The sequence below is a fragment of the Pleurodeles waltl genome, chromosome 12, assembly GCF_031143425.1.
Source record: "Pleurodeles waltl isolate 20211129_DDA chromosome 12, aPleWal1.hap1.20221129, whole genome shotgun sequence".
NCBI lineage: Eukaryota > Metazoa > Chordata > Amphibia > Caudata > Salamandridae > Pleurodeles > Pleurodeles waltl.
The window spans coordinates 56997099-57009596 of NC_090451.1; the positions used below are offsets into that span (position 1 = coordinate 56997099).

General features: G+C 45.6%; 1 protein-coding gene across 1 annotated transcript in view; it reads left to right on the forward strand.

Annotated features, from left to right (window-relative positions):
- UPF1 (UPF1 RNA helicase and ATPase) overlaps positions 1 to 12498 on the forward strand; it is a 493404-nt gene that overhangs the window by 232508 nt on the left and 248398 nt on the right. The window contains exons 13-14 of the mRNA XM_069215891.1: positions 7609 to 7723; positions 10285 to 10428. Coding sequence (XP_069071992.1) covers positions 7609 to 7723; positions 10285 to 10428 — 259 coding nt within the window. The remainder of the gene's footprint in view (positions 1 to 7608; positions 7724 to 10284; positions 10429 to 12498) is intronic.

A 12498-nucleotide genomic window follows, 5' to 3' on the forward strand; every position in this document is an offset into this window, starting at 1 on the left:
TGGATTGTTTTTTATATGACTTCAAGGAGCCTTTTCAAAAGAGTATCCGCTCCATACCCATAGTGGGCTACATCTGGGAGGCAGGTCTAAAGATAATTAAGAATCTACCACGGTGACGGCAGTCTTACCAAGGTTAGACAAAAAATATAAGGCTCCAGAATACGCCCCAGCTTGTCTCATTGGTCACCCGAAGCCAGACTTGGTCATAACGCAGGCAGCGCAGAGGCGTTAAAAAAACAAAAAACAAAAAACAAAAAAAACCTTGACACCAACTCAAGACAAAGGGAGAAGGCTGGACAACATTGATAAGCGTTTCTCCTCTGTCGGGCTTGTAGTAAGAGCAGCGAACTCGTTGGCAATCTTGGGGAGATACGACAGACCGCTATGGGCCGATATTGCTCTGTATCTGGGCCATCTTTTGGAAGACTCTAAGGCGGAAGTGAAGAAGATCCTCTTGGAGGGGGAGCGCACCTCGGCTGAGATTATAGATTGCACAGTGGATATTGCGACCACTGCTTTTCGGCAGTTAGCTGGTGGGGCGGTGCTGCGACATCAGGGCTGGCTTAGAGCGACGACTTTTCATCCTGAAGTCCAGAATAAAGTATTGGACCTCCCGTTTGATGGGGAGGCTCTTTTTGGCAAACACTTGGATGAAGCCCTGCAAGCCATCAAAACGGATACAGACACTGCCAGGTCCTTAGGAACCCTCCAATTCAAGAAGTTGCCTTTTCGTGCCTTCAGGGGTCGGGGAGTTCCATCATATAGAGAGAGTTACCAAAGCTTTCGTTATCCCTCCTATACTACGCAGCAGTTCCGACTGCAATATTCTCAGAGGCAACCACCTCAGGCGTCCTATTCTAGACCTCCACCCAGTGGTACAGCGCATCAGAGCAATGAGGCGGTTAGACGCCAATCACAAGATTAAGGCTCCTGCTACACCCGCACCACGAATTCCAAAGGTAGTGGGAAGGATATCACTTTTTTCAGAAATGGCAACAAATAACATCGGACCAGTAGGTTTTAAAGATTGTTCAATTTGGCCATACTTTAGAGTTCATTCAACGCCCACCTTCTTGCCCTCCTCATACCTTTTTTCAAAAGCATCTAAAACAACTCTGGCAGGAGATCGTGACCACTCTCAAGAAGGGAGCGATAGTTCCTTCTTTAAAAAAAGGCAGAGGGTTTTACTCCTGTTTCTTTCTGGTGTGCAAAAACTGGGAATCATGGCGTCTCATCCTCGATCTCAGGGACTTAAACAAATACCTCAAACGTCAAAACTTTCGCATTGTCACATTGCAAGATATTCTTCTCCGCATGAATCACAGAGATTTTATGACGACTCTGGATCTACAGGATGCTTACTTTCACATTCTGATTTCACCTCCCCACAGGAAATATCTGCGTTTCACAGTAGCCGGCATCCATTTCCAATTTGGGGTTCCTCCATTTGGCCTGAAATTCGCCCTCAGAATCTTACAAAGTGTCTAGCTCTGGTAGCGCCTTCTCTAAGACATTTTTTTAAATGTTCCCCTATTTAGATGATTGGCTAATAAAAGCACGGCCGTATCAGGAAGCTCACGCCCCAACGAGGGCTTGCATGGAATTATTTTACGATCTGGGCCTCGGTTTGAATTGGGACAAGTCGAAGATATTGCCAACAAGGGTGACTACCTTTTGAGAGGCGACAATCGACACCATCAGGGATAAAGCTTTTCCTTCGGTGGAGAGACAAGTGAGACTCTTGTATCTAACAAACACAGTACAAAGAAGAAAGTCTTTCAGTACGCAGCTACAAGTCGCTTCTGATGTCTTCTTGCATTCAGCTAGTCCCGTTTTGTCTGAGAATGCGTCCCCTGCAAGAGGAATTAGACCTTCAATGGATTCAGAAAGAGAGCTCATTCAACAACTTAATCACAGTAACTCCTCAAATGATCGAAGCGCTCCATTGGTGGGCAGACCAACTAAACATCGCAGTTGGTCTTCCTTTTCTCCTCGACATCCGCTGGTCATTTCCACAGACGCCTCTCTGGAAGGATGGGGAGCATATCTTCAAGACCTTCAGATCAGCGGAAGGTGGAGCAACTCTTTCCGGCAATATCACATCAATTTCTGGAGTTGAGTGGTTTTCCTGGCCCTACAGGCTTTCCTTCCCAGGATAAGGTACTCAGCGGTTCCCATAAGAACAGACAATACTGCAACGATGCATTATTTGAACAAGCAAGGGGTAACAATCTCTTCTATCTCGTGAATCGCAAACTATTTGGAACTGGGCCATTTGGAATGGCATCAGTTTATGAGCTGAACATCTGCCAGGAAGGCAGAACGAGACCACAGACAGTCAGCAGACTGACGTCCTCCTGTCACAAATGGGAGCTGAACCAGGAGGTGCTCGACCATGTTTTCAGAAGGTGGGGGAAGACCAAACTGGATCTCTTTGCAATTCCGCAGAACACCAAATGCCGCTTTAATGCAAGTTGGGTTCACCATCTGGGCTCGTGGGAGAATGCATTTTCGATGGCATGGTGCGGAATATTTGCCTACGCTTTTCCACCCATTCCCCTGATCTCAAGAGTACTTGCAAAGATCAAAAGAGAACATTGCAGATTGATCCTGATAGCTCCGTATTGGCCTCGCCAACATTGGTTTTCGGAACTCCTCCTGCTCTGAGACAGACTACATTCCACTAAAAGTCTCACAAGGAACGAGGGTCAAGTTTTGCATCTGGACCCCAAATCACTAAAGTTATCAGCTTGGCTCCTGAACCCAATGAGTTTGCCCTTTTAAACATTCACCCTGAATGTTGGGACATTCTTTCGAAAGCCAGAGCAGATAGCACTAACAAATCGTACTCTCTAAAATTGAAAAGATTTTGTTTGCGGTGTCAGAATGAGCAGATTGATCTGCTACTTTTGCCACCAGAGCGAATATCGCCCTATCTCCTCCATCTAGCGACAATGGGGTTGGCACATGCATCCATCAGGGTGCACTTGGCCATATCTCGCTTCAGACGTTTGCTGACATCGCTATCTCTCTGGTCTTCTAGATTAGTCAAGCAATTTCTTAAAGGACTCTTTCGAGTTTTTCCACCTAATGAAACACCCATTTGAACCAATTCACAGCGGATTTGAAGCACTTATCTGGAAAGTAGCTCTTTTGCTAGCCCTAACTTCTTCTAAACGTGTTAGCAAGATCCAGGCGTTGAACATTCTAGAAACTTTCCATCAGTTTAAACATGATAGTGCTGCTTCATACTATCCCGAAATTTGTTCCAAAGGTGCCATCAGACTTCCATATTAACGATCCTTTGATATTGAAATCTTTCTTTCTGAACCAGTCATCTCCGGCGGAAAGAGCTCTTTACTTGTTGGACATCAAAAGGAATCTTACATTTTATTTGGAGAGAACCAGACTTTTTCTCAAGACTACACAATTGTTTGTCACGTATAGTGCCCCCCAGAAGGGGCAGTCCCTTTCCAAGCACAGTATAGCCAGGTGGATAGTGGCTGCTATAAACTTTTGTCACCAAGCAGCTGGTAAGCCTTTGCATTCTTCGGTAAGGGCACACTCCACGAGATCTGTCTCAGCGTCCATGGCACTGTTTGAGGTGTACCCCTGCAGGACACTTACTGAGCAGCCACCTGGAAAAGTACTCACACGTTTACAAAACACTACTGTCTAGATGCCATCCCTAAAGAAGGTGTAGTGGTTGGGCAGGCGGTCCTGCGACATCTGTTCCAGTAACGGTGAGCTCATTTTACCTCCCCCATCCTTTTTTTTCTAATACGCACATTGCCTGGTTTAATGGTCGTGTTTTCCATTTGCATATAGTTCTGATCGAACATAAATAGGTATGTGTAAAGAAATGGCTCCCTGTTGCAGTTACCCCCCACTTTTTTGCCTGATACTGATGCTGACTTGACTGAGAAGTGTGCTGGGACCCTGCTAACCAGGCCCCAGCACCAGTGTTCTTTCACCTAAAATGTACCATTGTTTCCACAATTGGCACAACCCTGGCACCTAGGTAAGTCCCTTGTAACTGGTACCCCTGGTACCAAGGGCCCTGATGCCAGGGAAGGTCTCTAAGGGCTGCAGCATGTCTTATGCCACCCTAGGGACCCCTCACTCAGCACAGACACACTGCTTGCCAGCTTGTGTGTGCTGATGGTGAGAAAATGACTAAGTCGACATGGCACTCCCCTCAGGGTGCCATGCCAACCTCCCACTGCCTGTGGCATAGGTAAGTCACCCCTCTAGTAGGCCTTACAGCCCTAAGGCAGGGTGCACTATACCACAGGTGAGGGCATATGTGCATGAGCACTATGCCCCTACAGTGTCTAAGCAAAACCTTAGACATTGTAAGTGCAGGGTAGCCATAAGAGTATATGGGCTGGGAGTCTGTCAAAAACGAACTCCACAGCTCCATAATGGCTACACTGAATACTGGGAAGTTTAGTATCAAACTTCTCAGAATAATAAACCCACACTGATGCCAGTGTTTGGATTTATTAAAAAATGCACACAGAGGGCATCTTAGAGATACCCCCTGTATTTTACCCAATTGTTCAGTGCAGGACTGACTGGTCTGTGCCAGCCTGCTGCTGAGAGACGAGTGTCTGACCTCATGCGGTGAGAGCCTTTGTGCTCTCTGAGGACAGAAACAAAGCCTGCCCTGGGTGGAGGTGCTTCACACCTCCCCCCTGCAGGAACTGTAACACCTAGCAGCGAGCTTCAAAGGCTCAAGCTTCGTGTTACAATGCCCCAGGGCACTCCAGCTAGTGGAGATGCCCGCCTCCTGGACCCAGCCCCCACTTTTGGCGGCAAGTCCAGGAGAGATAATGAGAAAAACAAGGAGGAGTCACTGGCCAGTCAGGACAGCCCCTAAGGTGTCCTGAGCTGAGGTGACTCTAACTTTTAGAAATCCTCCATCTTGCAGATGGAGGATTCCCCCAATAGGATTAGGGATGTGACCCCCTCCCCTTGGGAGGAGGCACAAAGAGGGTGTACCCACCCTCAGGGCTAGTAGCCATTGGCTACTAACCCCCCCAGACCTAAACACGCCCTTAAATTTAGTATTTAAGGGCTTCCCTGAACCTAAAGAGTTAGATTCCTGCAACAACAAGAAGGACTGCCTAGCTGAAAACCCCTGCAGAGGAAGACCAGAAGACAACAACTGCCTTGGCTCCAGAAACTCACCGGCCTGTCTCCTGCCTTCCAAAGAACTCTGCTCCAGCGACGCCTTCCAAAGGGACCAGCGACCTCTAAATCATCTGAGGACTGCCCTGCTTCGACGACGACAAGAAACTCCCGAGGACAGCGGACCTGCTCCAAAAAGACTGCAACTTTATCCAAAGGAGCAGCTTTAAAGACCCCTGCAAACTCCCCGCAAGAAGCGTGAGACTTGCAACACTGCACCCGGCGACCCCGACTCGGCTGGTGGAGAACCAACACCTCAGGGAGGACCCCCGGACTACTCTACGACTGTGAGTACCAAAACCTGTCCCCCCTGAGCCCCCACAGCGCCGCCTGCAGAGGGAATCCCGAGGCTTCCCCTGACCGCGACTCTCTGAAACCTAAGTCCCGACGCCTGGAAAAGACCCTGCACCCGCAGCCCCCAGGACCTGAAGGACCGGACTTTCACTGCAGAAGTGACCCCCAGGAGTCCCTCTCCCTTGCCCAAGTGGAGGTTTCCCCGAGGAAGCCCCCCCTTGCCTGCCTGCAGCGCTGAAGAGATCCCTTGATCTCTCATTGACTTCCATTGCGAACCCGACGCTTGTTCTAACACTGCACCCGGCCGCCCCCGCGCCGCTGAGGGTGAAATTTCTGTGTGGGCTTGTGTCCCCCCCCGGTGCCCTACAAAACCCCCCCCTGGTCTGCCCTCCGAAGACGCGGGTACTTACCTGCTGGCAGACTGGAACCGGGGCACCCCCTTCTCTCCATTGAAGCCTATGCGTTTTGGGCACCACTTTGAACTCTGCACCTGACCGGCCCTGAGCTGCTGGTGTGGTAACTTTGGGGTTGCTCTGAACCCCCAACGGTGGGCTACCTTGGACCAAGAACTGAACCCTGTAAGTGTCTTACTTACCTGGTAAAACTAACAAAAACTTACCTCCCCCAGGAACTGTGAAAATTGCACTGTGTCCACTTTTGAAATAGCTATTTGTGAATAACTTGAAAAGTATACATGCAATTGAAATGATTCAAAGTTCCTAATGTACTTACCTGCAATACCTTTCAAACAAGATATTACATGTTAAATTTGAACCTGTGGTTCTTAAAATAAACTAAGAAAAGATATTTTTCTATAACAAAACCTATTGGCTGGATTTGTCTCTGAGTGTGTGTACCTCATTTATTGTCTGTGTATGTACAACAAATGCTTAACACTACTCCTTGGATAAGCCTACTGCTCGACCACACTACCACAAAATAGAGCATTAGTATTATCTATTTTTACCACTATTTTACCTCTAAGGGGAACCCTTGGACTCTGTGCATGCTATTCCTTACTTTGAAATAGCACATACAGAGCCAACTTCCTACAGTATGCTAATAGGTTACAATATCTTTATTATAGATTATAATGTTGTCATGTCTTTGCAGTTCACTTAGCGATTTGTCACTAATCCAAACGATATATAGTCAATGCAATGTGGTCGAAGTAGTGCTTTATAGTCTGATTCAAGCATGTGAATCTATGAAAGTTCCAATACTGGAGTAAAAAAAATAAGTTACTTACCTGTAACTATAGTTCTCCAGTATTGGAATCTTTCATAGATTCACATGCGACCCACCCACCTCCTGGGGAAACTCACCTTCATTATTTTTCTTGATCAAATTTTAAGATGCGCACTAGTGCTTAGAAAATCTGAGGTACTGTAGCTTCTCTTAGGAGGGTTCTAGAGGGTGGGGCAATCTGATTGGCTGAGGCTCAAGTTTAGTCCTTTTTACATAAGAACTTGGATAGGTTACTAAAATGTAGAGTTGTATGTTATTGCTGTTATGTCTTTGAGGACATTGTCTTTTCTAAGGTACCGGGGACTCCCATCTCGACGACGGGGAATGATTCAAGCATGTGAATCTAGGAAAGATTCCAATACTGGAGAACTATAGTTATAGGTAAGTATCTTGTTTTCTTGCACACCAGCAAGCCAATGTAGGGCAAGCAGTACTAAGAACACTTTTCCAGCCTACTTCAACTCCCACAGGCTAGCCACCGCTTTCATGGAGGGACTGCTTTACAGTCTATGCAGAGCGTGTATCTACAGCTATACATGCCATTGAACGGAAAATGTGACTTACCGAGTAAGCATGTGTTTGTGCCATGTAGTGCTATAGATTCCCATGCTCTTCTTAATTGTCTACTTGTACTTTGCTCTATCCTGTTTCCTAAGGTAATTAGCCAGTTGCTGTCATCACGTGTCCAAGCCCATCTCCAGTCAGTTGTTGCACCATTGACTTAATACATCATTTATAAGACTCCTCATTTATGGTAACCTCTACTGCTGTAATACCACCTAGCTAAAGGACTCATTTAGAACGATTAAAGTACTTTATTACAATATTGTGATAGATTTTATTAATTCCTTTATGGCATTTATTTTCTTTTAGCATGCCTGAGCTTCAGAAATTGCAACAGTTGAAAGATGAAACTGGAGAGCTGTCTTCTGCTGATGAGAAACGTTATCGTGCTTTGAAGAGAACTGCGGAACGTGAATTGCTTATGGTATTATTTTTGTGTTAATTGCAGTCTACTTTGAACCATTTCAAAGGTGCCTTTTCATACAGTGGCTGTACTGTTGTTTGCAGTGTAAACCAGATCTTTCTCTAGTGGAGTGTCTCAAACCTGACTAAAGCATTTTCTGAGGTACATTGCATTGTTAGCGCTTTTTCTTTTAAGCAGAAGTAAGAAAAGCCATACAAGAATGTATTAAATTGTGCATTTCACACCCCTGCCACACACTTACTTCTGAATTGTTTTCCTTTTTGCTTGATGGAGGCAGTTCAGAACATACACTTACTCTGTAGGCATGTGTGTTCCCTGTATACATATAATTTAAAAAATGGCATAACCTTTTAAACAACTTTTGTTTAGTCTGGACACATTTTAGGAAATTGTAAATGCCAAGCTGATTTATTTGAGAACCACAAATACTTGTCCAGAGATGTTGTCGAAACCGAATATGAACAAAAACTAAACTATGCTACACAACAACCTGCCTAATTGTCGACCGTGTGGAAGTCATGACGTTGACTTGGAAATTGCACTCTTATCATGTGATGCAGCAGCCCATTGCATGCCTGTAAATAGCAAGGTGCTCTAGGGTACTCTTACGTTTTGAATTTGAGAAGGCACTCAAAAGGTGAACTATAGGTTGGAACCTTTGATACAGTGACCACTTAAAAGTACTGCCTTCATCTCATCCTCCTAACTTACTCCTTAATTCTGCCATTCTATTAACACTATTACAGAATGTGACCTCAAAGTTTGCAGATCTAATAACGTCTGAGGCCTAGTAAGATGCCCTAACAAGTGTTTGAGATTGGACAATAAGCCATAATAGAAGAATATTCTTTTTTTGAAAAAAGAACCAACTTTTCAAAGACTAGAAGCATGATGGTCACGCCTGCAAAGTGTGATTAGTGCCTGACTGAAGTACCTTTGAAAGCACCAGTGCATGTGTGTGCAAACGAATGAGGACAATGCCAGGTAATACAAAACACCACGCAAAAGTGAATGAAATGTCTACAGTATTGGTAGTGGGGCTCTAGTGAGTGGCACAAGTTATGTTGAGAACACAATCTCTCTATACATGTGCAGTACAACACTAAAAGAGTACAAGGTGATCATGCTGCAAAAAAAATATTAACAAGATTTCAGTATGATTTCATAAGAATAACTAATGATTTTTCTAGTTGCCTACATATAGGAACCTGACTGTTTGTTCTGTATTACGTATCAGTGTGAGCATGTCGGATTATTGATGACGCCGATGGTGTAACAGACAAAGTGAATAGCTGGTGTCTATCCTGTCCTGGCGAAAGCCTAATGACCCCAATGTGCATGAAACGGAAACATGTGGACCACGATGCCAGAACAAACAAGGAACTCTGAGCATTCAACTTGTTTTTATCCCTTACTAGTGGACTTCACACATAATATACCTGCTCTTTTGGAAGTCTCCTAGGTAATTTTAATACTTATAGATTCTGCTTCGTAGAGAAGGAAAACATCTGAGTCCTTCTTTTCATGGGAATGGTTGACCCTGCCTGGATGAATTTACATTCGAGTCGAGGATGAAGCATGCCAGCCACGTTTGGTGGGAGAAAGTGCTTAAAAAAGATCAGTATGTTTTTTTGGTGTAAGGCGCAAGGAACTCTAAGATCATCACTGACAAATTCTAGCCCCTTTTTTCCCAGCTTTCTCTGTTACATGTTCTTAAATTTTGAGGGAGACTATTAGTTTACAGTACTACTTCCTCCCCTTTTGATTTTCTATATATTTCAGTCAAATGTACATGCCACGTTCTGCTGAGACAAACTAAAGTTAGAATCCGATTTTGTTTTACTAATTTATTATGAATCATGCCCCGTCGGGTCTTCACAATTTCCACTTAATCACTTATTTTAATTCAGCATCTGTTTGTGGTATCATATGTTCATTTTCAAGCATTCATCTTTAAAATTGGTTGCAGTAGTGTGCGAGCTTTAATTCCGAAGTATTGGTATTCCTCCCAGATTTCTATTTACGATCTTAAGGGGGAAAAAACAGGCTAGCTTAGTTTAATTACGCATTAATACAGACTGCTAAAACATTCACACATTCATGTTTCTGGCCTGAGACTGTTCTGTTCATTGCTGGATTCTTACTTGAATTTGAGGTTTTTCCTCAGTTATTTCCCTGTTTGAAGGCCACCCTGCCCCCACTACCACCGATCTATGCCTTATTTTCACTTGGATGTTCTGATGCTTCTTTCGCCTTTAGTTTTATGCTGCGAGACTTAGAAAATGTTGTACATTTTTTGGTAGCCTAGTCACCTTTCTCCCTATGTGGACTCTTCTACCCCCAGAAGTGGCAGTGTATGTTACCAGAGAGGTTAAATGGCAAGAGTCTCTTCCAACACTTTAGACTAATCTACAATTGGGCAATCCTTGCAGCTGTTGCACATTTTTCAGTGTCATAAAAAATGTATTCCTTTGTACAAACGTTGAGGTGACATTATACTAAAATGAAAGTTTTGCCTTCTCTGATATTCCCTGACAACAATCTATTGTATTTATTCATAGAATGCTGATGTAATTTGCTGCACATGTGTGGGAGCCGGTGATCCTAGACTTGCAAAAATGCAGTTTCGGTCAATTTTGATTGATGAAAGTACACAAGCTACTGAGCCTGAATGTATGGTTCCAGTTGTTCTTGGAGCTAAACAGGTAGGTTGTTCATATGCCTCATTTTATAATTGCATCTTTGGAGTATTCTACATAAACATATGTTCGATGGCATCTGTCGCTGTAGATACACATGTTGTGCATAGCCCGCCATCTGGTGTTGGGTCGGAGTGTTACAAGTTGTTTTTCTTCGAAGAAGTCTTTCGAGTCACGGGACCGAGTGACTCCTCCTTTTGTCTCCATTGCGCATGGGCGTTGTAGGAAGTTGGCTCTGTATGTGCTATTTCAAAGTAAGGAATAGCATGCACAGAGTCCAAGGGTTCCCCTTAGAGGTAAAATAGTGGTAAAAAGAGATAATACTAATGCTCTATTTTGTGGTAGTGTGGTCGAGCAGTAGGCTTATCCAAGGAGTAGTGTTAAGCATTTGTTGTACATACACATAGACAATAAATGAGGTACACACACTCAGAGACAAATCCAGCCAATAGGTTTTGTTATAGAAAAATATCTTTTCTTAGTTTATTTTAAGAACCACAGGTTCAAATTTTACATGTAATAGCTCTTTTGAAAGGTATTGCAGGTAAGTACTCTAGGAACTTTGAATCATTACTTTAGCATGTATACTTTTTACATAAAACACAATAAGCTGTTTTAAAAGTGGACACAGTGCAATTTTCACAGTTCCTGGGGGAGGCAAGTTATTGTTAGTTTTCACAGGTAAGTAAGTCACTTACAGGTTTGAGTTTTTGGTCCAAGGTAGCCCACCGTTGGGGGTTCAGAGCAACCCCAAAGTTATCACACCAGCAGCTCAGGGCCGGTCAGGTGCAAAGGTCAAAGAGGTGCCCAAAACACATAGGCTATAATGGAGAGAAGGGGGTGCCCCGGTTCCAGTCTGCCAGCAGGTAAGTACCCGCGTCTTCGGAGGGCAGACCAGGGGGGTTTTGTAGGGCACCGGGGGGGACACAAAGTAGCACAGAAAGTACACCCTCAGCAGCGCGGGGGCGGCCGGGTGCAGTGTGCAAACACGCGTCGGGTTTCCTTCAGGTTTCAATGGGAGACCAAGGGGTCTCTTCAGCGATGCAGGCAAGGGGGGGGGGGCTCCTCGGGGTAGCCACCACCTGGGCAAGGGAGAGGGCCTCCTGGGGGTCACTCCTGCACAGAAGTTCCGTTTCTTTAGGGGCTGGGGGCTGCGGGTGCAGGGTCTTTTCCAGCCGTCGGGAAATGGAGTTCAGACAGTCGCGGTCAGGGGGAGCCTGGGGATTCCCTCTGCAGGCGTCGCTGTGGGGGCTCAGGGGGGACAACTTTGGTTACTCAGTCGTAGAGTCGCCGGAGGGTCCTCCCTGAGTTGGTTGTTCTCCACCAGTCGAGTCGGGGTCGCCGGGTGCAGTGTTGCAAGTCTCACGCTTCTTGCGGGGAGTTGCAAGGGTCTTTAAATCTGCTCCTTGTAACAAAGTTGCAGTTCTTTTGGAGCAGTGCCGCTGTCCTCGGGAGTTTCTTGTCTTTTTCGAAGCAGGGCAGTCCTCAGAGGATTCAGAGGTCGCTGGTCCCTTGGAAAGCGTTGCTGGAACAGGTTTCTTTGGAAGGCAGGAGACAGGCCGGTAAGTCTGGGGCCAAGGCAGTTGGTGTCTTCTGTTCTTCCTCTGCAGGGGTTTGTCAGCTCAGCAGTCCTTCTTGTAGTTGCAGGAATCTAATTTCTAGGTTCAGGGAGAGCCCTTAAATACTAAATTTAAGTGCGTGTTTAGGTCTGGGGGGGTTAGTAGCCAATGGCTACTAGCCCCGAGGGTGGGTACACCCTCTTTGTGCCCCCTCCCAAGGGGAGGGGGTCACATCCCTAATCCTATTGGGGGAATCCTCCATCTGCAAGATGGAGGATTTTTAAAAGTTAGTCACTTCAGCTCAGGACACCTTGGGGGATGTCCTGACTGGCCAGTGACTCCTCCTTGTTGTTTTCTTTGTTTCCTCCAGCCTTGCCGCCAAAAGTGGGGGCCGTGGCCAGAGGGGGCGGGCAACTCCACTAAGCTGGAGTGTCCTGCTGGGCTGTGACAAAGGGGTGAGCCTTTGAGGCTCACCGCCAGGTGTTACAGCTCCTGCCTGGGGGAGGTGTTAGCATCT